The following is a 27,956-nucleotide window of genomic DNA, read 5'->3' as shown; positions in this document are numbered from 1 at the left end:
TTTATATATAGAATGGTTAAACAATAAGGTCCTACTGTATAGCACAGAGAACTATATTCAATATCCTATGATATACCATAATGGAAAAGAATAAAAAATAGAATGTATATGTATGTATAACTGAATCATTTTGCTGTACAGCAGTAATTAACATAACATTGTAAATCAACTATACTTCAATAAAAAAATTGATATTTTTCTTTCTGTGAGTGGAAGAAGTATGGGGATGTAAAACTTGATAAAATTAAAGTCCTCCAAACTTGTCACAGATCCTGCCTAAGAAGGTCTGAATTGGACAAAGGTTATAACTCTGAGAAATCAGTCAGATCAAAAGGATTTTGATGGAAATATGCAGACTAAAAAACCAAGTATTATAATTTTGACATTTATTAAGAAAGTATTTGTCATTAGTAACCATTTCTGCCACTTTCCAAATATTACAGTAAAACTCTGTCCTAACACACAGGGCAGGAGTAAAAATTCAATTATGTGAAATGCAGTGTTCCATTTTTGTAAAGTTAACCAGAAACATTGTTTTATCAGTTTGTACTGTCCTTTAAAGTGCACACAGGTGTACATACTCACAGCTAAACTACAATGGATAGTATACTGTAGAGAAAAAGACCAAATGGTAAGAAATTCAGTTCATCCCTGCTTACACGAGGGACAAAGGGAGAGAACCAATCCCAACAGGGTTACAACCAAATTCATGTAATTTCAGATTGCGATATTGCTGATACATTTCAAATAATATTTATTTACTTGAAGTGCTTACATTACTTGCAGTATTCCTCCTCCAAATACATTTTCAAATGATTTTTTGGGGAAAATAAGCTCAATAAAAATTTCAAACATGATACCTTTACACACTTTTAGTCATTTAGCAAAAAGTACTGAGCACCTAATATTGAGTTATGCAGTGTCATGGCTTTGGAGACTTCACAATGCATGAAGCCCCTTCTCTCATTCACTTTACATTCCAGTGGACGTGGATTCAGGCATGCTCATCACTGTGTTTCTGTTAAAATCCTGACTATACTCATATCTTTTTTAAGCCCTAGTGCAACAACTGGTTAAAGTCACGTGCAATGACATGTTAAAGTTCTCACAAAATCCCGTATGGAACCTCTCTTGTTAGATGTCTCTGCTGTGTGGTCTCCTGACTATTGCAAATGTTGATGCTGGGCAGAAACATTACCTTTTCATGAAAGAAATTCTTTTTCTACTGTAAGAACTGGAGTGAATGGAAAATTTCAGCTCTCATTTGAGGACTTCAGAATGCAATAGAATACCATTTTACCGAATTTCACTTTTGTATGGATTCTCTGAAGAGAGATAATCCCTACCATACTCTTCACTTTTATAGAATGTATCACCACTATGGACTCTTTGATGAATTAGAAGACCTGAGCTCCAACGGAAACCCTTACCACATGCATCGCATTTGTAGGGTTTCTCTCCCGTGTGGACCCTCTGATGAGCCTGGAGGTTTGATCTCTGACTGAAGCCCTTACCACACACCTCACATTTGTATGGTTTTTCCCCAGTGTGGACTCTGTGATGGGCTTGAAGACTTGAAAACCCACTGAAACCCTTACCGCATTGTTCACATTTATAGGGCCTCCCTTCTGCGTGGACCCTCTGATGTGCTTGAAGGCGTGAACTTTCACTGAAACCCTTTGTGCACACCTCACATTTGTATGGTTTCCCTCCTGTGTGGACCCTCTGATGTGCTTCAAGGCGTGAGCTCTGACTAAAGCCCTTCCCACACATCTCACATTTATATGGCTTCACTCTGGTGTGGACTCTCTGATGACCTTGAAGATATGCTCTCTGACTGAAGCCCTTCCCACATACCTCACATATATAGGGTCTCTCGCCAGTGTGGACACTCTGATGGCTTTGAAGGTATGATCTCTGACTGAAGCTCTTACCACACTCATCACATTGGTATGGCTTCTCTCCCGTGTGGACTCTCTGATGGGCCAGAAGAGTTGAGGCCTTACTGAAGCCCTTATCACATTCTCCACATTTATAGGGTTTCTCTCCTGTGTGAACCCTCTGATGAATTTGAAGATTAAAGCTCCAACTGAATCCCTTCCCACACTCCTCACACTTGAATGGTTTTTCTCCAGTGTGAACTCTCTGATGGCCTTGAAGGTGTGAACTCCGACTGAATCCTTTCCCACACTCCTCACACTTGTATGGTTTCTCTCCAGTGTGGACCCTCTGATGGCCTTGAAGGTAAGAATTGCGACTGAATCCCTTCCCACACTCCTCACATTTGTATGGTTTTTCTCCAGTGTGGACTCTCTGATGGGCTTGAAGGTATGAACTCCGACTGAATCCCTTATCACACTCCTCACATTTAAAAGGTTTCTCTCCTGTGTGGACTCTCTGATGAACATTAAGAACTGATCTATGACTGAAGACTTTACCACATGTGTTGCATTTGTACGGTTTCTCTCCAGTGTGGACTCTCTGATGATCTTTAGGTTTTGAATTCCAATTGAAGCCATTCCCACACTCTTTGTAAGGTTTCTCTCCAATGTGAATTTTCTGATGGCCTTGAAGATATGAATTTTGGCTGAAGCTGTTACCACATGTATAATGTTTATATGGTTGTTCCCTAGTGTGGACTATCTGAAGGTCTTGAAAATGTGAGGCCAGACTGAAGCCATTACCACACACCTCAGAATTATAGGGAATCTCTTCCATGTGAACTCTGTGCTGAATGTTACAATCTGAGTTACAAATGAAACCCTTCTCACACTCCACATCTGTGTATAGTTTCTCTTCAGTTTGGATTTTCTGATGGGCTCGAAGGCAAGAATTTTGGATAAAGACATTCCCATTCTCCTCAAATTCATAGGGCTCCTGCTCAGTATGGACCCTAAAACTACTACTAAGGTCTAAGCTATGACTGAAGCCCTTCTCATAAATGTTGCATCTGTCGGACATCTCTCCTGTGTGAGTAAGTTCATATGTGTTATGAGAGGAACACTGATTGAAGTTCTCACCATATTCATATTTAAATGGCACCTCCTCTGCGTGTACTTTCTGATGACACTGCAGATGTGGACTCTCAGAAACACAGTTATCTCCTCTACAAACACTTTGATGAGTATGAAGAACTGAACTGTAACTACAGCCCTTTCCACATGGACTGTATGTACGGGGCTTTCCTTCTAAGTGTAACTGCTGAAGAACTTCAGAGCTGAAGTCATTGTTGAAGGCTTTTCTGTACTCATTACCAGGGTAGGGCTTTTGCCCTGTTTGAATTAAGTCTTGATGAAGCAGTGAAACCTTCATGACATCTTCTCCACAGTCATGGCAGCTATAGTTTTTTTCTGTTCTGTGTACACCCAGATTATCATTGTGATGTGAGATCCAACTGATACTTTCAGACGTACAGAAATCATTTTTCATGGAAATTTTCTGACATCTACACTGATAATTACGTGACTCTGTAAGATACATTTTCCTCCAAGAATGCTGGGTTCTCCAAGAGGGAAATTCTTGACTTTTTATGTCATGGGAACCATCTCCTATATGAGTCAGTATGTAGTTCTCATCTTCAGAAATCTGAATCGGTATTCCTGCCCAAACTTGGCAGGGGGAATCACCTTGTTTTTGCAACTGAGAAATATTCTCTTGAAAAATTTTCATGGAATCTTGACACCCGGTTAACCTGCCTGCACCTTGTTGCCAGGTCTGCCAGGTGGAAAGCTCTTTGGAGGAAAGGCAGCTTAATCCCACTTCTTGAATACTTTCCATATTATGTTGACTCTTGGTTCCTATAAGAATAAAGAGATTTTAGACGTGTACACAGTTGAATGCTTTTATTAAGAGATTTCAAGATTTTGCACGTAGACGATGACATGCAACTTCAATAAACTGGAGGAAAATTTATGTTACTAACTCTGACGATACTTAGAAAATGGCTCATCTTTGGCTACACCAGGAATATAAAGAGGATCCACAAAATTCAGGCTATCTGCGTGCCTCAAAATCAGGGCTTTGCAACACATCCTGGACATCGAAGATGGTGGCCCTGTTCAAAATGCCTAGCTAAACCACACACATATTATCATGGGCTGCCTGGAGATTTCAAGAAAACAGAAGGGGACAGTCTCAAATTGGAAAGAGTATAGTTTCAAGTGGATAAATGTTTTTTGCCCTGATAGTAATGGGCATGGTAACGTTTTTGTTTGTTTTTAAGAAGACTGCATGTTAAATGCTGTGCAGATGAAGGTAAAAGTAGATCTTTAATCTATGCTTGAGGCATCAAACTGCCTATCTCTAATGCGTTCTTTATCTTCATGAGACTAATAAGCTCTTCTAAGTCACTGTAAGCCATTATCAGCTTTAACTCCTTTCAAAAGATATTTTGCAATTATCAAGCACCTGCCATGCACCTGCCATGGTGCAGGTCAGAATGTAAAACACGGTGACAGAATTCAACTCCAAAGACATCAGAAAAAAATGGAGGCTGAGGGAAGCATAGGCAAGTTTTATGGCACCAGTAGGTGTCCTTTGTTATCAAACAAAACTCAACGAACACTGACTTTGGCGTGCACCATTTTGCTGGGAAATTACTTTAATATTTAGGGAATTTCAGGCTCCAGAAAAGTTGAAGATGGGTATGTTTGGGTGGAAATGGCTTGTCCCTTAGTTATGAAAGCTCAGATTATCAGCAGGCAGCAGATCTTCATATCCTGGTGAGAAGTATACTCCCTGAGGACCGGTGGTCCAACGGGGTTGGAGTAATAACATGCACTCACTCTCCTAACACTTGGCAGTACATTAATTCTCTTTCACCATCCGGGGGAAAAAAAAGAAGTAAAAGAGGATTTTTTTCATAACATGAATATTATCCTCAAACATAATAATTCTTTGTGTTTTTCTGTCTCTCCACAGTGGGGTGTATTATCCACAAGGACAAGCACTTCGCTGTGTACACAGCATTACCCTCACTGCCTGTAACACTCTTAGCAAATAGTAGTTGCTCAGTAAGCACATAATGAATAGATCACAGCTTGAGTTACTCTCACTCACAGAACTGAAAGTGCATATATGTGTTAAGTTATTTTTCATGGTAAAGGAACTGGTGATGGCAGTTTTACTGCAATGTTGAAAGGCTGTATGAGAGGTAGGGCTACACTCAGATATCACCTGCTGATGAGAAAAGCAAAGGTCACAAGAATCTTGTGGATTGTGCCTTTTAATTTTGAAAATAAATGTGTAGTTTTTCTTGTATAAAATCTTACCTGTAGCCCCACCCTATGCCCAATTTTTTTTAAAATTAAAAATAAAAGGCCTCACTGATGATTGCGTGGCAGCAGGATCTGGGGCAGTGCACTGACTGCAGGGTAACACTTTACGGCATGTCTATGAGTACTCATCTCAGTACTTAAAAAAAAAAATGCCAACCAACTATACTCCAATAAAAAATTAATTTAAAAAATGCCTAGTGATGTCTTTGGTTTCTCAAAAGCAAAGCTTTCAATTACTATATTAATATTTTATATAATAATGAAATGAAGGGACATAGTATATGAGGCACGTCAAATAAATAGCTTTACTTTACTTTTGGCAAATGTGTCTTTCAAGGAATTGGTCTGTTTCATCTAGGCTGTCAAATTTGTGGGCATAGACTTTGTTCATAGTATTCCTTTTTTATTCTTTTAATGCCCACAGGTTCTGTAGTCATGTTCTCTCTTTCATTTCTGATATTAGTAATTTGCATTTCTGTGATATTAGTAATTTGTGTATCTTTTTCTTAGTTACCCTAGCTAAGAAGCTTATCCGTTTTAGGCATCTTTTCAAAGAACCAGCTTTTGGTTTCATTGATTTTCTCTACTGATTTCTTATTTCCAATTCTTATTCTTGTGTTCTACTTACTTTTCTTCTGCTTACAATTTGCTTTTCTTTTTCTAGTTTCCTAAGGTGGAAGCTTAGATGATTGATTTTAGACCTTTTTTCTTTTCTAATACATGTATTCAATGCTATAAATTTTCCTCTAAGCAGTGCTTTTGCTGCAGCCCACAAATTTTGGTAGGTTGTGTTTTCATTCTCATGTAGTTCAAAACATCTTAAAATTTCTCTTGAGATTTCTTCTTTGACCCATGTGTTATTTGGAAGTGTATTGTTTAATCTCCATTTGAGGTCTTCCAGTTATTTGATTTATTGACTTCTAGTTTAATTCCATTGCAGTCTGAGAGCAGGCACTGCATGATTTCTATTCTTTTAAATTTGTTAAGGTGTGTTTTATGATTCAGAATATGGTCTATCTTCGTGAATGTTCCATGTGAGCTTGAGAAGAAGAGTTCTTTCTAATCATGTACAATAACAGTGGCTACAACATCCAACTCTATGCCACAAATCTATCATTTTAGAAGCCATTTTAACTCAGTCTACAGGGAAAAATATACTCCATACCTTGTTTTTATTGTGCTTTGCTTTACCGTGCTTCGCAGGTAGAGTTTCTTATAAATTGAAGGCAACCCTATGTTGAGCAAGCCTACTGGCACTATTTTTCCAACAGAATTTGCTCATTTGATGTCTCTGTGTTACATTTTGGTAATTCTCACAATATTTCAAACGTTTTCATTATTATATTTGTCATGGTTATCTGTGATCTTTGATGTTACTACTATTACTCACTGAAGGCTCAGATGATGGTTAGTATTTTTTAGCAATAAAGTATTTTTAAATTAAGGTATGTGAATTGTTTTTTTAGCATAATGCTATTGCACACTTAATAGACTACAGTATAGTATAAACATGACTTTTATATGCACTAGGAAACCAAAAAATTTGTGACTTGCTTTATATGCAATATTTGCTTTATTGCGGTGCTCTGGAACCGAACCTGCAATATCTCCGAGATCTGCCTGTTTGAAAACAAGAACAGGGTTATGTGGGGTGGAGACAGAAGAAGTGAAATGCAGAAAACAAAGACTATTCTAGCATAAAATGGCCAGCCTATCACAGCCTGAGATCAGATGTCACCACTGTAAATGATCAAAAAAGTAATCTAAAAATTATAAGAAAAAAGTAATTAAACATATGTATAATTTAAAAAACAGATGTATCATATTTTATTAACAACATGCCATTTTACCCATATGTACTTTATGTCTGCAGTTAGTTAATGCAAATGTAGTAAGTTTTCTATTAAAAAGGAAATGCTGGGGCTAAAAAGGAAATGCTGGCAAGGAATTGTAACACTAGATCAACATGATTGGCATGTGTAAGACATCATAAGGTATTTATGAAAGGTTGTATTAAAACTTAAGGTTGGGCTTCCCTGGTGGCGCAGTGGTTGAGAATCTGCCTGCCAATGCAGGGGACACGGGTTCAAGCCCTGGTCTGGGAAGATCCCACATGCCGCGGAGCAACTAGGCCCGTGAGCCACAACTACTGAGCCTGCGCGTCTGGAGCCTGTGCTCCACAACAAGAGAGGCCGCGATAGTGAGAGGCCCGCGCACCGCGATGAAGAGTGGCCCCCACTTGCCGCAACTAGAGAAAGCCCTCGCGCAGAAACGAAGACCCAACACAGCCAAAATAAAATAAATAAATAAATAAATAATAATATCCCCTAATATAAAAAAAAAACAAAAAAAAAACTTAAGGTTTAGTTAAGGTTAACATGTAAGGTTAAGTTATGACTTCAGCAACTCTTAACCCAGTGATGTTTGATATTCTAATTAAGCCATAAAGGAATTAAAATTATCGAAGGAAATTGCTGAGAACAGCTACATGAGAACTACTGACAGGAATGGTATTCAGATCTAGCTGGAACCAGCAAACTACCAAGGAAGGAGAAGAAAAAGCAAGATAATTTGCAGGGAGCACCTTATTACTTGAAAGATGGAGATTACTAAAAGTAAGTATCTCCTGGTTAATGAAGTTGATGGTTTTGCTATAATTAGAAATGACACTGGAAATGAAAAACAGGAATAATCCGCTATGGGGAAAAAAAAAAGCCCAGAAGCCCTTGGTTTACACAGCAATGATGCTTGCCTGGCTCTACGGACCAGAAACTTCCCTTTCCATCCCTGCTGGGAGTTTCAGATCGCATCAGCGGCAGTCAGCAGTATTAAGGTATAGTGTTGGTAAAGGATCACCTTTCAGAGCCCCTGGGGATCGTGATGCCTCATGTCAGCAACAGGTGCAGGTGGCTCTAATAGGTTGCTGACTCTGCACCTCTGATCAAATTAATCAGGCAATTCCATGAAACAGATTTTGTTTGCTTATGTGGACTGACAAGCTGATTGTATGTAAACATGGATTACAAATCATCTTTTTCACTCCAAGTAAAATTATTTTTCTTATCACTTTCCAATAGAAGACAAAATTTAATCACTGGCAGAGAAGGTTGAAAACAGATTATGGAATATTACTGGATGTATTTGGAATGAATAGCCTATAACAGCACAAGAACACTAATGGTGGGAAACCATTAGTGAGGCTTAAGATCAATTTAATAGATTGTGACATGCAATTTTAAAAAGGACAGAAAATATCACAGTTGCACTGCATGTCAGGGTATCACTGCATAAATGCTTGTTTCAGACTTGCAGATATGTATACACACATAGGTCTGTACTAGGTTACATTACATACCGAAGGCCATGGCCAAAAAAGTATGAAAACCACTGGTGCAAATAGTTGAGGAAGGTATAAAGTTTGTAATGAAACAATTATAAGGCTCAAATGCAAAGTTCAAATGCAGAAACTTGGAAAAATATCAATAGGTAGGTTTGTACCTCTTAGTTTCATGCCTACATGGACTGAAGTTTCGAAATACTGTGAACAAATTACCACTTGAGATATATTCTTTCTTTCCCTCAGGATGTATGAAACCTGAGAGTACAACTTCTTCTTTTTTCAGGTTATAATGGTCACCAGTTGAAAATTATACACTAGATCTTTATGGGGATGAAGGCTTGAAAACTGTCTAAAATCTACCTTAACATTTGTTTATTTAATGGCTAACATGTATGAAATAAAGATGAAGAAATATATACTTATTTTTGAATAGGGGATAAAAAGAAAGACAGGGGCTGGTCTTCCTAACTCTTGTTTTTCTCACCTTGAATCTTCCTTGCCTGGCCTGAAAAAAAACTAGGAAATTTATGTAGATGCTGACTTTCGAAGAGATGGATGGGTTGCGACTTGGAACATCTTGCAAGGAGATGGACAGTTAAGAAGCCATTATTGGGACTTCCCTGGTGGCGCAGTGGTTAGGGATCTGCCTGCCAATGCAGGGGACACGGTTCGAGCCCTGGTCCAGGAAGATCTCACATGTCACAGAGCAACGAAGCCCGTGCGTCACAACTACTGAGCCTGCGCTCTAGAGCCCGTGAGCCACAACTACTGAGCCCACATGCCCCTACTCCCATGTACCTAGAGCCCGCTCACCGCAATGAAGAGTAGCCCCCACTCACCACAACTAAAGAAGGCCCATGTGCAGCAACGAAGACCCAATACAGCCAAAAATAAATAAAAAATAAAAAAAGAAGCCATTATTTATTGACATCGTTCTCTTTCGTAGTGGAAATTGAGATAGTTCTTCTGCTAACAGAGTGGTTGTAAGACTATCATTTTAAAAATATTTCTTTGCCCACGTCAATTAAATCAGCTCCTAGAGGATGCAAGAAAGTCAATGGGGGATAATTATGTCTCTCTTGGTTACAACTCCAAAGTTAAAGTTCAGTAAGGGGGCTTCCCTGGTGATCCAGTGGTAAAGAATCCATCTTCCAATGCAGGGGACGTGGGTTCGATCCTGGTCAGGGACCTAAGATCCCACATGCCGCAGGGCAACTAAGCCTGTGTGCCACAACTACTGAGCTCACATGAGAGAACCCACCTCAATGAGAGAACCCGCATGCAGCAAACTATGGAGCCCACGTGCTCTGGAGCCCACGCACCCTGGAGCCTGCGTGCCACAACTAGAGAGAAAACCCGCACACTACAACCAGAGAGAAGCCTGAGCGCTGCAACAAAGAGGCTGTGACATAATGAAAAGATCCCACATGCTTCAACAAAGATCCCATGTGCTGCAACTAAGACCCGACGCAGCCAATAAAAAACAGCTCAGTAGGATGGTTTTTCTCTTTGAATCTCTGAGTCACCAGGTAATTTATTCCACAGAAATAAAATCACTAGTACCCAAGGACATTTGGATTGGGGTTTTTATTGCTGTACTTTCTATATTAGTAGTAAAAAAAACAAGGGGGACGGTGGAAAAATGAATGCCCATCAATTAAAAAATGGGTAAATGATGCATGTTATAGCCACATACTGGATTATGTAGTGATGATTATTTTAAAAAAGAGATAACCTCAGATCGGGAGGGATTTCTTGCTCAAGGTACCATGAAGGAGAAAAATTAGTATATTAAAAATAAGAATGTACATTTTCAAAATTTTGCATTAATATAAGGTATATACATGTTAGTATATGTAAAAAATTAAATAAAAAGATATTTTAAAGTATGACATTACATTCCTACTGATGCTATCAGGCAGGGGGACTGGCACACTATGGCCCTAGCCCTGTTTCTGTGTAGCTTAAGAACAAGAATAGATTTTACATTTTTTTAAATGGTGTAAGAAAAAACAAAGAAGAATATGTGACAGAGACCACATATGGCCAGCAAAGCCTAGAATATTCACTATCTGGACCTTTAGAGAAAAACTTTGCTGACCCCTGCTCCAGAGAGTGTATTGCCTGTTATGACTCTGAATGTTAACTGAGATGGAAACAAAAAATTATAGAAGTGAAGTAATTTGTTTTGAAATTTTCAATTGACTCTCCTTCTCACCCAGGAGCATCCTTAGCTACACAGGTGTGACCATGGCTTCTGACACCAGGGTCTGAGGACTCAAAAACATTACTAAAATGTTTGGACTTGCATAAATGTCCAACTTGGAAGTTCCACTTCAAAAAGAAAATTACAGGCCAATATCTCTGATGAACATAATGTAAAAATCCTAAACAAAATATTAGCAAACTGAATTCAACAACACATTAAAAGGATCCTACACCAAAATCAAATGGGATTTATTGTAGGGATGCAAGGATGGTTCAACATCTGCAAATCAGTAAGTGTGATACACCACATTAACAAAATGAAGGATAAAAATCACTTTATCCTTCATCAAAAGCAAAAGAAACAAAAGCAAAAATAAACAAGTGGGACTACAATCAAACTAAGAAGCTTCTGCACAGCAAAGAAAACCAGCAATAAAACGAAAAGGCAAACTACTGAATGGGAGAAAAATATGTGCAAATCATATATCTGATAAGGGGTTATATCCAAAATATATAAAGAACTCATACAATTCAATAGCAAAAAACAAACGACCTGATTAAAAAAATGGGCAGAAGACCAGAATAGACATTTTCCCAAAGAAGACATACAGATGGCCAACAGGTTCATAAAAAGATGCTCAACAACATTAATCATCAGGGAAATGCAGATCAAATCCACAATTAGATTATCACCTCCCACCTGTTAGGATGTCTATTATCAAAAAAGACAAGAGATAACAAATGGTGGCAAGGATGTGGAGGAGAGGGAACCCTTGTACACTACTGGTGGGAATGGAAGTTGGTGCAGCCACTATGGAAATCAGTATGGAGGGTCCTCAAAAAGTTCAAACTAGAACTATCATATGATTCAGCAATTCTACTTCTGGGTATTTATCTGAAGAAAACGAAAACAGTAACTCGAAAAGATATATGGGGCTTCCCTGGTGGCACAGTGCTTAAGAATCTGCCTGCCAATGCAGGGGACACGGGTTTGAGCCCTGGTCCGGGAAGATTCCACATGCCGTGGAGCAACTAAGCCCGTGTGCCACAACTACTGAGCCTGTGCTCTAGAGCCCACGAGCCACAACTACTGAGCTCATGTGCCACAACTACTGAAGCCCACGCACCTATAGTCCGTGCTCCGCAACAAAGAGAAGCCACCGCAATGAGAAGCCCATACACCACAACGAAGAGTAACCCCCACTCACCACAACTAGAGAAAGCCCGTGCATGGCAACAAAGACCCAATGCAGCCAAAAATAAATAAATAAAAATAAATAAATTCATAAAAAAAAGAAAAAATATATGCACCCCCATGTACACTGCAGCATTATTTACAATAGTCAAGATAAGGAAACAATCTAAGTGTCCACTGATGGATGAATGGATAAAGAAAATTCAGCCATAAATAAAAATGAAATCTTGCCATTTGCAACAATACAGGTAGACCTTGAGGTATCTGAAGACAAATACCGCTCGATCTCTCTCATATGTGGAATCTAAAGTCACCACCCCCTGCCCCGCAACAAACACACAAAACCAACCAAGCTCACAGATACAGAGAACAGATTGTTGGTTGTAAGAGGCAGGGGTTGGGGGATGGGAAAAACAGGTGAACTGTTGTTTTTTTTTTAATTTAAGTAAATTGAATAAAATTTTTTAAAAAAACTGTAGCTAGGTCAAGAGACTGTTTAGGTGTTAGGGGATGTGACGGTGAGAAGAGAGGACAGAATGGGAAGATAAAGAGCTGGGCATCTGAATGAGGAAGTTAATGCAAGAGTGTCTCACTTGAAATTGCTGCATGGGAAGGGTCAATTATAATGTTGGCATTGATCATTTTTGATATTTCCTTTAGCTGACTGGCTATTCATCTTTTAGGAATAATGGCTACCTATCCATGAATACTCAAGGACACCTAAACAGTTAGAATTAGGACAGGCATTCATCAGTTGACAAACAATATTCTGGAGTCTCCATCACACTGATTTGTTCTATACCTATTAGCTGCCTCAAGGAGGATTGAAGACAGTGAAGACCACACATGTATTAACCAATTCACTCAGTCAAGGCACAGAGCAAAGCAAGCCAAGTAACCTGAAGCAGAAGCATATTTCTGACAGGTCTGATGGGCAGCAATGGGTCAGTGCAGCTGGGACAGAATGAATGAGCTAGAATATGGAAAGCTAGAGGGGGTGAGGGGACAGACACCTCAGGGCCTGACATTTTCTGCCTCATGTTTCAGGAGGGGCTCTCTGGCTGCTGGGTCACTGCTGGATGGTTCTCACCTGAACACCCATCTCTCTGGGTCTCTGTCTCCATCATCAAAAGCTCTTCTTCTCTCTCCAGCTGGAATATAAGCTCCGGTTTGAAGGGCTGATTCCCTGTAAAAAGGCGAGGACAGCAAAAGTTTTCAATTTTGACCAAGTCCCACTTGTGTGTTTTTTTTCTTTTTTTCTTTTCTGAATCATGTTTTTGGGATCATATCTAAGACCTCTTTGCCTAAGACCTCTTTAACCCAAGATCATGAAGATTTTCTCCTGTGTTTCCTTCTAGAAGTTACATTTTACATTATGTCTCTTATCCATTTTGAGTTAATTTTTTGGTAGGTGTGAGGCATGCAAATAGATGCATACAGAAGTCCAAATGCTTCAGCACCATCTGTTGAAAAGATGATACTTTCTCCATTGAATGGCCTTGGCACCTGTAGTACATCTAAAATAGTCTCAGAATTGCTTATTCCATATCAGAGCAATAAACAAATCCACTAAAAAGTGTTCAGGATTGCAAGTCATTCTCCCAGCCCCCTCCCACTGTACCTAAAACTAAGGGTATAGAGTTAGACACTGTGTTCCTTAGCTACTTCTGTGAATTCTTTCTTTTCTCTATTCATTGTGGTTAAGGTATTAATTTTAAATACAATTCATTTTTCTTTTAGATTATCATCCCTTTGCCTTTTTATTTGATTTACTTTTCAGAATGTGTTGAACCAACATATTTTCAAAAGTCCAAACTAGACAAAAAGCTGTATTCAGACATGTGCAGCTCTCTCAAACATCCCTTCCACACTACTACCTTCCACCCACTTATAAGAAACTAACTTCATGATTTCCTGATTAATCCTTCCTGTGTTTCTTCTTATAAAGGTCAGCAGATATTCATATATTTACTTATTTTCCTCCTTACACAAACTACTATACTATTAATGCTCTTTTGCACTTTGTTATCTTTAGGGAAAATTCCTACAAGTGAATTGCTGGGAAAGGGTAACTCCATAGTTCTGTTAGATATTGTCAAATTCCTCTCCTTAGGGGTGGTATCAAGTTGCACTCCTAGTTTCAATGCATGAAAGTGCTTTATTCCCCACAGCTTTGCCCCAAGAATAGTGTTATGTTTTTGAATTTTTGCTAATCTCGTGGATGAAAAACGGTGTTTCAGTATAATCTGAATTAACATCTCTCTTATTTTGAATGAAACTGAATAACTATTCATATGTATACATATTTATATCAATATGTGTGCATGTATATGTGTATGCATATGAATATACACACACAGACACACCCCTACCTCCTAGTTCTAAACCCTGAGACCAGGAAACAAAGAAACCACAGTGGCAAGGACAATCCCTAGCATCCAGACCTTGGTGTTAAATACCATTCCCCAATAAATGAAATAAATGATTCCAGGGCTGGGGCAAAGTAAAGGATGAGCCTAGGACAGCATGCTATGCCCCAAAATAAGAGAGTGCTCAAAAAAAGGCTGGGGGCATATTACAAGGGCAAGGAGTCAGCTTAAAGGGGTCAAATTTGGAACAACTTTAGCAAGATAATTATTACAGTAATAAATTACAAATCATTTTTATAAGAGAATTCACAAGTCCCTACAAATAATAAATAAATAAATGGTTAAGAGAGAGGGGCTCTTGCTTTCTGTAGAATGCCAAGTGCTCACTGCTACGTGTGAAGGAAGTACGAAGTCAGAAAATCACCACTTGTCAACTATCATGGTAAAGACTGGATACGGCAAGAATCATCATTGGATGCTAAGTCTATAGGGAAATGTTTGTGTGGTCTTAAAAAGTGTTGCCCTGTGACTGCAAGAGGAAACAAAGCAGTGATCTTATAGTGGAGAAATTGGACATCTTGACAGGGTGATGAAAATTAGCATCACGAATGAGGGACAGATGGTGTGTCTCTAGATGTGATACCCTCAAAAGGACACACCACTACCAACTGCAGAGTTCCAGCCAGAATGGATCATCCGAGTCTAATTATGAGGAAACACCAGGAATGCTCTATTAAAAATGGGGGGAGGGAGTGGCAGTATTCCTTAAAAACGTCACAGTCTGAAAAGGCAAAGCAATGCTGTGAAAATGCTCCAAATTAAAGGAGGCTAAAGAAACACTGACAGCTAGACTAGACCCTAGGCTGGATCTTGCCCTGGAGAGAGAAAAATATGCTTTAAGTTATATAATTGGTTCTACTGATAAAATCAGGGTATAAATGATGGGATAAAAGTACTGAATCTGCACTGGGGATATGTAAGAGAATATTCCTATTTCTACAAAATATACTGTTCAGTGAAGTATTAACCTTGCCCAAAGAGAGGTCTGGCTTTTGCCCTCAGCTCTTGGGAGATGATCTGTAAGCACTGGCAATGTACTGCCTGGTAAGAGTGTCTTTTTTCACCTGGAGGCCCTGGGCCACACCAGAGAGTTTAACAATGTGATTTACGGTGGGGCCTTTAGGCCATGTGTATCAGCTTGATTTCCTCGAGTGAGGGGGCGGGTGGAAACCAAAGTCAGCCACATAGGTGTCCAACCACATCTACGTGACCAAGCCGCAATCAAAGCTCTGGACACCAAGGTCTGTGTGAGCCTCCCTGGTTGGCAATACTCCGCATGTATGGTCACCCGTCACTGATGGGGAGAGCGGGTGCTGTCCACGACTCCACTGGGAGAGAACAACTGGGAGTTTGTGCTGGAAACTCCCCTGGACTCTGCCCCAGGCGTCTCTTCTCTTGGCTGATTTTATTCTGTATCCTTTCCATGTAATAAAGTGTAGCTGTGAGTATAAAAGCTTTTAGTGACTTCTGAGAGTTCTAGCAAATTACTGAGGCTCGGGGACCCCCCCCACCGAGCTTGCAACTGGTGTCAGAGTAAGGGTTGTCTTGGGATTCCTGAACTCTGCATATACACTGAAGTATTTAGAGATAATAGGGCCATGGTGTACGTAAATTACCCTCAAATGGTTCAGAAAAAAATTAGGTATATACATATGTTTTCATACATATACATAATATTTATGGAGAGAGAAGAACATGCACATAAATGATAAATTTTAAATGTGGTTAAAATGTTTTATAGGTGAATCTAGGTAAAAGCTATATGGGTGTTCTTGTTCTATACTTTTGCAAATTTTCTGTAAGTTTGAAGTTATTTACAAATATATTGTTAAAGCAAAAAACAAAATACCTCTGAAAAATCACATTAATAAACAACTACAGTGGGAATTCCCTGGCGGTCCAGTGGTTAGGACTCCGTGCTTTCACTGACGAAGGCCTAGGTTCAATCCCTGGTTAGGGAACTAAGATCCCGCAAGCTGTGTGGTATGGTAACCCCCACCACCAAAAAAAACAAACAAAAACAACTACAGTTACTGAAACCCTGAAAAACAGAAGCTGGAGCAACTCACTACACTGATTTTAGGACAAACCAGTGCGGCAGGACCACAAGCTGCCCATTTATAGTTCAAAGGACAGATTTTTTTCCTGGACAGAAACATCTTGTCTCTGCTGCACAGGGATTATTAGGACTCGTAGGTACCCAAGCTCAGAGAATGATTTTAGGAGTCCCAGAGCTTCAAACAACTGCACACACAAAGACACCCCAGGAAGCTGACACCGCGTTACAGAGGGCGCCCGTCCTCACCCACAGAGAGCAGGTTCCGGAAGTTCTCCAGCATCACGTCTCGGTACAGCTTCCTCTGGGCGGAGTCCAGCACCCCCAGCTCCTCCTCGGTGAAGACCACGGCCACGTCCTTGAAGGACACTGGCTCCTACAATACCAAACACACACAGACGATGTTTATGGAAGAGGGGCAGCACTGAGAAAGTGTCAAGGATGGGAAGCTGTTCCGGATTCCGAGGGACCGAGTCAAATTTCAGTAGCTGCCTTCTGTTTGCTTTTCACACTGCCAATTCCATCCACCAGAAGGGCTGCAGGAAAAGAAATCCTCGCACTTTAAATTGCTGCCTTTTGTGAGTACTCCTATAAGGTAAGTCCCTGGAGCTATGGTGCTTCGCGTGGGCTGCTAGAAAAGCTTTAGTTCCAACAGCGTGTGATGAAGTCTGTTTTCCCTCTTTTATACACTTACACCACTTATTTAATGTGCTCATCTTACAGGGCACGAGTCACCCTTACTGTTCGAGTATGTAGCTCCTCCTCTGTGCCCCATCTAGATATGCAGCATTTATGGGCACAGCTCTGGAGCCTGAATGCCTGTGTTCCCATTAGGATGCTCTGCTGTGGGCCTTTGGACTTGGTCCTCATCCTCTCTTCATTTGCAGGCTGATAACTGTACCTTAGGGTACTGGTAATAAAACGAGTGACTATAGGTAAAGCACTTAGCAGCAGTGACTGGTACATAGCAAGTACCCAGTAAATGATAACTATTATTGTGATGATGATGATGATGGTGATTATCATTTCTGGCATCCCACTTCAGGGCTGCATAGTAATTCAAGAAATTGGGCTTCCCTGGTGGCGCAGTGGTTGAGAATTTGCCTGCCAATGCAGGGGACACGGGTTCCAGCCCTGGTCTGGGAAGATCCCACGTGCTGCGGAGCAACTGGGCCCGTGAGCCACAACTACTGAGCCTGCGCGTCTGGAGCCTGTGCTCCGCAACAAGAGAGGCCACGATAGTGAGAGGTCTGCGCACCGCGATGAAGAGTGGCCCCCGCTCGCTGCAACTAGAGAAAGCCCTCGCACAGAAACGAAGACCCAACACAGCAAAAATAAATAAATAAATAAATTAAAAAAAAAAAAAGAAATTGATGACTGAGAATATAGTGAACTGATCCAAATAATGCATGCTTAGTTTCAGATTATCTGTTATAAACAATGTTGCAAAAAATCTTTCCATATAGACCTTAGTCCCTGGAACTCTGCTGGTTATCTCCTTAAAATAAATTACAAAACGTAGAAATGGTCATGTTGAAGAATAACAAACTTTAAAGTTTTGAAACCATAATGGCAAATGTTTCCTCCAAAAAGATTTTTCTTAACTTATTCTGCTTCCAAGAAAGTATAAATCCCTAAACCTCTATACCCTGGCCAACAATGGACATGAATACTTAAAAAAAAAAAAATCTTTGACAATCTCAGAAGTCAATTTGGGAAGTAAAAACTAGTTATCTCAAAAAATTTTCACGGAACTTCCCTGGTGGGCCAGTGGTTAAGAATCCGCGCTTCCACTGCAAGGGGCACAGGTTCGATCCCTGGTCAGGGAACTAAGATCCCACCCGGTGCAGCAAAAAAAAAATGTTCACGAAGTTGATTAGTAATGAAGATTATTCTCTTTTCACAGGTTTGCTGGTCATCTCTATTTCTTGTTTTGTAATAACATTCATTCATTTGGGGACAGTAAGGCCTTTTCTTCCATGTATGTTATAAAGATTTTTCTTTCTACCTTGCTATTTGTCTTTTAATTTTTTGCTATAGGGAAATTTAAAATTTCTATATGAAGACCTGCTCAGCAGTGTATTTGTTCTGGCTGGAGCTCTGAACATCACAACTTCAAGTCTTGGTCTCTGAATGAGAACTCTGGTTTGTTTTTTGTTTGTCTGTGTATTGGGGTTTTTTGGCCTCTCTTTCCACCCAAATGGTATGCCTGATACTCTTAATCCAGAAGGCAAAGGCTTTGGAGTTGGCCAGATACTTGCCTACTGCAGGAACTTGAACAGGTCTTCAACTTACATGAACCTCTTATCTTCATGTTGACAGTGAAGATGATTCCAAGTCCCTCTTAGAGCAGTGAATAGCATGACAGATGGAAAATGCCTGTGTGTTTTATAGTATGACGAAAATTTTAAAAGTAAGTACCTGTAATGTTCTAATAAATTAATTCATGAATGGTGTGACACACAGGCACACAAACAGACACAGACACACACAAAGAAAGCTTTCAGGTCCTGGAAAGAAAGAATCTAGCTCTTTTTGAACGAAAACAGCTAACACAATTTTTTTCTGAGTTCAGCCTCAGTATGACCCTGTTAGACAAAACCATCCTTTAAGTAGTCTTTTTACAAAGGTACCACTTAAGAAAAAAAATTTTTTTTTTAAGTTTTGAGTCCCTAGAACATAAGAACAAATAGTATCAGAATTCTCTCAGAATTGCTTTTTGAGTAAAGATTAGATGTAGAGAAACTGATATTGTTGTGTAAAACTGAGAATCCTCATGAATTTAAAAGCTTGTGAATGACGAATAGTTAAACAAAATGGGGGAGAGTGTGTAACAGTTCATTGAAATAATATTAGATGACGAAAATTAAGTGCTATAATTTTAAGTGAAAAAAATTCAAAATTGTATCTATTATTGCAAGTATAGTTATGAATGCACATGAAAAATGAGCATGGAAAACACAGGTGATTTGTAAGCAGGGTAATAATGTGTGGGCTTTCCCATTTTAAAAACTTCTATTCTCTTTTACACCATTAGTCGTGAAATACAATGATAATAAAAACTGAAAAGGGAAATTTTTTTTAAATGAATCAAAAGAGCACGGCACACAGATGGTATTAAATGTCTGCTGTCATTCTTTACGCTTGGCAAGGAAGAGAAAAAAGGTGTCCACTTACTGAGAAATGAAATACCTGTTAAGTGATGGAAATAAAAATCCAACTCACCTGGAACTTGATCATCTTCTCCGTTTCCTGGGGAAAGGCAGAGACCTGAAGAGGCACAAAAGGTAAAAAGAAAGAAGCCATGAGAGAGGGGGAAATGCATCCCTGTGCAAATCAGAAAAAGGTATCCCTCCTCCCAGGCACACACACCTTCACAAGCAGGGTGTGGGCTGGGGTCCAGCTGCCACTAGGCTATCCCGGCAGGATGCCCGCGAGCATGGGACAGCCTGCACCGCTATACCTGGCAGTCCTCACACACCTCGAGGCTCCCCAGGTACTCATTCTTATCCTGGGAAATGTGGGAAAGGAGAGACAGTTAAGTGGGAGAGGAGAGGTACTGGTTAAAAGTGGCCTCTGGGGACAATTCGTTTTCAAAACCTCACATTGCTATAAAATTGCTGTATATTGGCACTGCTGTATATTTGCTATATATTTTTAACCACGGTTAAATTAATTAACCTCTCTAGGTGTCATTTCTGCAAGCTGCAGCATTGGGATCGTAATAGTACCAACATTATAAGATTGCTGTTAGGATTATGTGGGTGAGTAGTGGAAAACTGTTGTAACTATACCAATGTTTTCTATTATCTTGTAGCTGCAGAGAAGCAGGTACTATTCTACATCATAAAACTGTCCTTGCAGATGGGGTTGAAAGAAATCTGCATGGCAGAGATTATGGCTTTTCACTTAATAAGTTGTTGCCCTGATAATAACATTTGTTTAGACACTGAGCCCACCCTTCTGAAAAGTTTAGTGGCTGGTGAATATTCCTCCTGAAGCGGGAGGAGGCTCAGCTGGAATTGATACTTCCCTCTTCCCACACGGATATAATAAAGATTAAAGAAGCCCGTGATGCTACTATATCTGTGTAAAGCATTGGCTCACTGCTTGACCCTTGGGAGGATTTGGAGAACAGGAGTTTAATTTCTTGGGTTCTTCCTCAAGGTTATTTACTGTTCTCAATAGTTATTTACTGTTATTTATCTTATTTACTATTCCCAAGCAACTTCAAAGTCATCTGTGGAAGAAAAAGAACTCAAAAAAGGGCTAATCATGGGCTTTGTGGCCACAAACTGTCTCTGTGGAATGCTGTTCTTTTTGTTCTTTTTACAACCTTTCATATGTATTGGGTTGGCCAAAAAGTGCCTTTGGTTTCTAAGTAAAAATAAAAGACACATTTTTCATTTTCACCAAGAACTTTATTGAACAACGTATTCACCCTTTTGTTCCACTACCTTCTGCCATTTTTCAGGCAACGTCATAATTCCATCTTCCCAAAACTTTTTACCTTTCTGAGCAAAAAACTGTCCCAGTGCCTTTTACAGTCTTCCAGGGAATTGGAATTTTTTCTATTAAGAGAATTTTGTAATGACCGAAATAAATGGAAATCTGAAGGTGCAATGTCTGGTGAATATGGCAGATGAATCAGAACTTCCCAGCCAAGTTGTGACAGTTTTTGCCTGGTTATCAAAGAAACATGTGGTCTTGCGTTATCCTGATGGAAGATTTTGCATTTTCTGTTGACTAATTCTGGACACTTTTCGTCGAGTGCTGCTTTCAGATGGTCTAATTGAGAGCAGTACTTGTTGGAACTAGTTGTTTGGTTTTCCGTAAGGAGCTTATAATTGAGGGCTCCCTTCCAATCCCACCATATACACAACATCACCTTCTTTGGATGAAGACTGGCCTTTGGTGTGGTTGGTGGTGGTTCATTTCGCTTGCCCCACAATCTCTTCCGTTCCACATTACTGTACAGTATCCACTTTTCATCACCCATCACAATTTGTTTTAAAAACGGAACGTTTTCATTACGTTTAAGTAGAGAATCGCATGCAGAAATATGGTCAAGAAGGTTTTTTTTCACTTAACTTACATGGAAGCCAAACATCAAAGCGATTAACATAACCAAGCTGGCGCAAATGATTTTCAATGCTTGATTTGGATATTTTGAGTATGTCAGCTATCTCCCGCGTGGTATAACGTTGATTGTTCTCAATTAATGTCTCGATTTGATCGCTATCAACTTCAACCGGTCTACCCAACCGGGGAGCCTCGTCCAGCAAATCTCCAGCGTGAAACTTCGCAAACCACTTTTGACACATTTGATCAGTCACAGAACCTTCTCCATACAGTGCAAAAATCTTTTTTCGCGTTTCAGTTACGTTTTTACCTTTCTTGAAATAATAAAGCATAATATGCCAAAGATGTTGCTTTCTTTTCCTTCCATCTTCAATATTAAAATGGCTACACAAAAATTCATAAGTCTTTTTTTAAATGCACACTGATATGACAGCTGTCACATACAATCTAACAGAATTGTTTGGAATGAAGTTAAAGGCAACTAAGGGCTACTAGAGCCATCTTACAGAAAAAAACCGAATGAACCTTTTGGCCAACCCAATAAAAACCATTCTTAGCTGGGGAGGAAGAGGGGATTTACAAAAATAAGCCATGGGCAGTAGTTTGCCCACCTGCATCCTTGACCCTCTTAGCTTTTAACATTCAGCTGCTCCAGGATACCTTTTAACAGGTTTGGCTGCAGCCTTATTAATTCCTAAAACCCACTTTGCCAGTCTAAAAAACGCAGGGCTTTGGCCAAGAGCCCAGGCTATAGAATCAGGCCACCAAGCTTCAATCTTGATTCTGCCACTTACTGGCAAAGTGAACTTTTACAAGTCAATTAACCTCTTGATGCTTCTGTTTCTTCATCTGTAAAATGGAAATAAAAATAGGGTTATTATGAAGAACAGATGAGTTAATGCACCAAAGCATTAGAAAGCCAGTGAGGTTCATAATAAGCACCTAATAAATGTTAGCTATTATTTGTATCATCCTCATTATCACCATGAAATATACAGAAGCCACACATTAGCCCTGGTTTGTTTCTAAGTATATTTACTTTAGGTAGTAATTATCAATAGGTGTATATTACCTCTGGAATATTCTGAAAAAGCTGGTGGCTTCAGCATCCCACCAAAACTTATTGAGATAAAGGACAGGGAATAGTTATACTGTTTATTCTCCCACATCCATTCTCAGAAAGTTTCAATACAATCTCACATAGCTGAAGGTTCCTATTTTCTGCTGCCTGTTGGAAAACTACACCAACCCCAAACAGATACTGAATAACTCTTTTCTGCTAATCCCTATACTTGGCAATAAGCACAATGAGAACCTGACCTGTCCCTGCTCCATAGAAACCTGCACTGAGTGGGAGAAACAGATCAGAAACAAGGAGCAGAAAACTCCAGTGAACTCAAAGACAGGTCAACAGAAATTGCTAAAACTGAAAGCTTATGAAAGTAATGTGCACTCTGTTGTATTGATAGCATGTTCTATGAAATGTCAGTAAGGTCAAGTTGGTTAATGGTAATTGTTCAGGTAGGAATAATCAGTTTTGGTATTCTTAATGAGTTTCAGTCTGCTTGTATTGATTACTGAGAAGAGTGTTGAAAATCTCCATATTTAATTGTGGATTTCTCTATCTCTCCTTTCAGTTCTGTCAGATTTCTTCATGTAGTTTGAAGCTCTGTTGTTTTCTGGATACACGTTTAGGATAGTTATGTCTACGTGGTGAACTGACGCTTGGTGTAATGTCCCTACTCTTCTCCCTGGTATAGTCCCTTGTTCATGGAAGTCTATTTGTCTGATATTAATATAGTCACTTCCAGCCTTCTTTGATGACGTTTGTCATGGACTTTTTAAAATCCTTTTAACATATCTATATCCTTATAGCTAAGTGGGGGCTTCCTTTAGAAAAGCATATAGTCAGTTTTGTTCTTATATCCACTCGTACCAATCTTTAAACATTAATGTATTTAGGGTCATTAGCATTTCAGGTAATTTTGTAATATGGTCAGAATTTAAGTCCTACCATTTTGATTATTTTTCCCTGTTTTTCCTTCTTGATTGGGGGGGGGGGGGGGGTCTTCCCTCTATGACCCTTTTTCTCGCCCTCTTGTGGGCAGGAATTTTTTTAGAGAACTAAATTACATCTCGTTTTATCTTAGGTGTTGGCTGTTATCAACTGTTAGGAGGGGTTTTTTTTTTTCCTCCTCACGGGGTGCACTTGCAATATACATAGCTTTCACAGTTTACTTTAGTGTTATATTTTAAGCCAATTCCCCCGTTCTTGTATTAGTTGTTGTATGTCATTCTCTATATACAGTGCTCTAGCCAAGAAAGCTATAATTTTTATTTTAAACAGCTGCATTTTAAGAGGAGAAAAACCAATATTTTATATTTACCAAAAAACTTACTATTTTTGTTGCTCTTTTTTAATTCTGAAGTTCCTAGTTTCCATTTGGTATCATTTCTGTTCAACCTAAAGAACTTCCTTTAACACTCCCTTTTAGCATAGGTGTGACATTTCCCCCCTTCTTCCTGAAGGAAATTTTCACTGGATATATATTCTGAGTTGATGATTTGTTTAAGCACCTCAAGGATGCTGTTCCAATGTTTTCTGGCCTACATGATTTCCAATGAGAAATCTGCAGATGTATGAATCATTGTTCTACCACATATAATGTGGCATTTTCTCTAAGTGTACTCAAGAATTTTTAATTTTCAGAAGTTTGTTTATGATGTATCCAGAAGTGATATTTTCTCTAACTATTATAGCATTAAACAAGAAATGAATAACAAAAAGATATCTGGACAATCTCCAAACATTTAGAAATTAAACAGCATACTTCTAGCAACCAATGGACAAAGTCACAAAAGAAAGTAGAGCAGGGACTTCCCTGGTGGTGCAGTGGTTAAGCCTCTGTGCTCCCAATGCAGGGGGCCCGGGTTTGATCCCTGGTCAGGGAACTAGATCCCACATGCATGCCACAACTAAGAGTTCACATGCCACAACTAAGGAGCCTGCATGTCGCAATTAAGGAGCCGGTGAGCCGCAACTCAGGAGCCCGCCAGCCACAACTAAGGAGCCCTTGAGCCGCAACTAAAGAAGCCCACCTGCCGCAACTAAGGAGCTTGCCTGCCACTACTAAGACCCAGCGCAACCAAAGAAAGAAAGAAAGAAAGAGCATATTTTGAACAGAATGAAAATGAAGACACAACATATCAAAGTGTATGAGATGCTGCCAAAGCAGATATTACTAAAAAAAATGTATTCAATGATGTATATATTAGAAAAGAGGAGTCTTAAATCCATTATCTAAGCTAAGAACTAGGGGGGAAAGGGCAAGTAAGTTAAACCTAACACAAACAGAAAAAAAGGAAATAATAAACATAAGACAGAAGTCAATAAATCCAAAATAAACATAAAACATAAATCGCTGTAACCGAAAACATGAAAATACTAGACAAAATCAGGGTTGGCAAAATATGGCCAATTATGGCCAATCTATTCTGTGGCTGATCAAAGTGGTGATTATACGAATCTACACCTGTGGTAAAATTAATAAAATTGTACCCTAAACAGGAAAAAAATAGTTAATTTTACTGTATGATGATTGTCTTAAAAGACCTGCTTCTCATCTGTAAAATGAGGGTAATGATAGGTTTGTTATGAAAAATAAGTTAGTATCTGTAAGTCACTGGAAACACTGCCTGGTCATAAAACACAATCTATAAATGTTAGCTATTATTTCTATCAATGTGTTTCTCAGGAAATTTGTTTTAGATCATGAAATAATTGCTCATAAGCATTTCAATAATCTGAAATAGATGGTGGATTCTATTGCTCACCAATATTAAAGATTAAGGAACATCTCCATGGGTTATTTCTATTCTGTTTTGTTACCTAATTCCAATTTCAGGAATTTTGCACTGCAAACTCTTGATGCCGGCAGTCTGTTGACTAGCTACTCTAACTTCAAACCCTTGCCAATCTTGTACTGTGTGCTGGGCACACAGAGAAAAATATGACATGGTCCCAGCAACAGAACTTTCAGTGTATGAAAAGAGAGAGATGAGAAACAAAGAGCCCCAAGACATAGGTAAGTCAAACTGTATACGGGAAAACAAAAGGCATTGGACTTTGGAACCATCCCTCTCCAAAGTGCAATGCTCTTGTGTCCCCTAGCTTTCTCAAATGAGTGCCATTCTCCAAGCTGCAAAAATAAAAACCGGGCTTCCCTGGCGGTGCAGTGGTTGAGAGTCTGCCTGCCAATGCAGGGGACACGGGTTCCAGCCCTGGTCTGGGAGGATCCCACATGCCGTGGAGCAACTAAGCCCGTGAGCCACAACTACTGAGCCTGCACATCTGGAGCCTGTGCTCCGCAGCAAGAGAGGCCGCGACAGTGAGAGGCCCGCGCACCGCGATGAAGAGTGGCCCCCACTCGCCGCAACTGGAGAAAGCCCTCGCACAGAAACGAAGACCCAACACAGCCCCGCAAAAATAAATAAATAAATAAAAATTAAAATAAATAAATAAATAAAAACCTTGCAGTAGCTGCTAACTTCTCCCTTTCTTGGTCTTGGATATAAACAATGGATGATAATCAATTTTTGGCAGTTATAACAATAAATCAATCACTATCATACTGACTCAATGTTGGGGACTTGCTTTAAAATACTGAAACAAAAAAAAAAATTGGAGCAGGGGTGTGTTGATACAAGACTGACAAATGTTAACAAGGGTTGAATATTTGGGTGATGGTTCCACAGGGGTTCATTATTTTATTCTTATTACATTTGGCTCTGTTTGTAAATTTCCACAGTAAGAACTTAAGGGGAAAATAAAACCTATGATACCTATTTTGAAAAACTTAAGTAAAAGTCCAAAAATAAATCTACAGAACAGGAAAACATTAAAATATTAATATTGTTATCTCTACATCCTGTACTACACCATTCATAAATTTTCTTAATTCTCTATAATATGCAATCATTATTTTTATAATCAGAATATGAATTATAATATTATTTCAAATAAAACTCAATTAAATTGCAGATAACTGAAAAAAATCTCATCAAAAACTCAAAGCTTTCATGGCCCTCTACAAAAATCCAAGCATGCCTTCTCAACCTGACACTAAACACATTAAGAACTAAGGCAGCAGATCGAAACTACCTAAATTCAAATCCCAGCTAAGCCTCTTACTAGCTGTGTGACCTAGGATAAACAACTCAGGCTCTGTGTCTGTTTCCTCATCTTTAACATGGGAATAACAGCATCCCCAGTTCCCATAGGGCTCTTGTGAGGATTAAGTATGTTCATTCATATAAAGCTCCTAGATTAATGTTTAGCACTAAATGTTTAAACATTATCATTATTACTCATGCCCATGTATTTCCCCATCCCTTCCTGCATTTATTCAACAAATATCAGGGCATCTTTGTAGCAGAATTTGCCCATGAGTGATGGAAATGTCTTCTCCCCTGCGAAGAGATGACATAAGAGGAAGAAGGATGATAAGTCCTAGTCAGGTGAGTCTCTGCTGCCCGCGGCCAAAGGGTCCTTCCCTCCTCACTGCAGCCTTTTGCAAGAAGTAAGGCTGGGAGAGGAAAGGAGGCTGAAAGAAATCAGAACTTCATCAGTACTGCCGCATAAATCACAGTGCACACCCCAGACAACAGCCAGAAGTGATCCTCTCCAAAAATTTTAATTAAAAAAGTTAGGAGTCTGGGTTCAGCCCCGATTCCTTCAGGGATCAGAGAAGGGCCAGGGACACTGTAGCAGGAGCTCTGACCCAATCCCGGGTTCACAAAAGCTTTCAGGGAACTGAGCGCTTTTCGGGAAATTAAAAAATACTAGTAACAAGAGACCTTGTGATTTTAAACCACAAGCCAGCCTCTGTTCTAAGTCTTTTCCTGTACATTCTCATTTCACTCTCAAAATAGCCCTATTAGGTAGACACTAAGGCCAACTTTAAAGAAGAGGAGACAGACATGAAGATACCCGCCTAATATACTGTTAGGAAGCGGCAGCGCGGGCTGGTGGTCGCGAAAAGGGGGCGGGGGGGGGGGCAAGTACAGAACCCAGGAGACCCCCAACCCCAGAGACGTACGGCCCTGGCCTGGGCCCCTAAACCAGAGATGCACCAACAGTCCCACGCTCCAGGAGGCTCATTCAAAGGGAGCACCAACCGCGCCCTTCGCCGCTGATGGATTCCTTCCCCAAGGTCGAGGGCCGGGTCGCTATTGGCCCACAACAAAGCGAAGAAAGGTCAGTGTAGACGCGGGGAGAGGGGCCCGGGGGAGGGAAGGCTCACCTTTCCGAGAGGAAAGAAGGCCGCAGCCTCGCGTACCTGGGCCGGAAGTGACTCTGCCTACAGAGACC

The 27,956-nt window shown here is 39.8% G+C and overlaps 1 protein-coding gene across 4 annotated transcripts; it reads right to left on the bottom strand.

The window, feature by feature from the left end:
* Window positions 1-369: 369 nt before the first annotated feature.
* ZNF112 (zinc finger protein 112) lies at window positions 370-27,956 on the bottom strand. 4 transcript variants are annotated; one of them, XM_036834701.1, is made up of 7 exons: window positions 27,889-27,921; window positions 22,381-22,435; window positions 19,877-20,015; window positions 19,730-19,774; window positions 16,754-16,880; window positions 13,110-13,205; window positions 370-3,797 (listed from the first exon to the last, which is right to left on the bottom strand). In XM_036834701.1, exons 4-7 carry the CDS (start codon window positions 19,742-19,744, stop codon window positions 1,297-1,299), a joined length of 2,739 nt encoding a protein of 912 aa, XP_036690596.1. In that variant the 5' UTR covers window positions 19,745-19,774; window positions 19,877-20,015; window positions 22,381-22,435; window positions 27,889-27,921; the 3' UTR covers window positions 370-1,296. The 4 variants fall into 4 exon arrangements, with proteins under 4 accessions (XP_036690596.1, XP_036690597.1, XP_036690599.1 ...); XM_036834702.1 differs by lacking the exons at window positions 22,381-22,435; window positions 27,889-27,921 and adding an exon at window positions 27,925-27,956; XM_036834704.1 differs by lacking the exons at window positions 19,877-20,015; window positions 22,381-22,435 and having other exon boundaries at window positions 27,889-27,932.

The sequence above is a fragment of the Balaenoptera musculus genome, chromosome 19, assembly GCF_009873245.2.
Source record: "Balaenoptera musculus isolate JJ_BM4_2016_0621 chromosome 19, mBalMus1.pri.v3, whole genome shotgun sequence".
NCBI lineage: Eukaryota > Metazoa > Chordata > Mammalia > Artiodactyla > Balaenopteridae > Balaenoptera > Balaenoptera musculus.
This window is presented reverse-complemented; position numbering and strand designations above follow the sequence as displayed.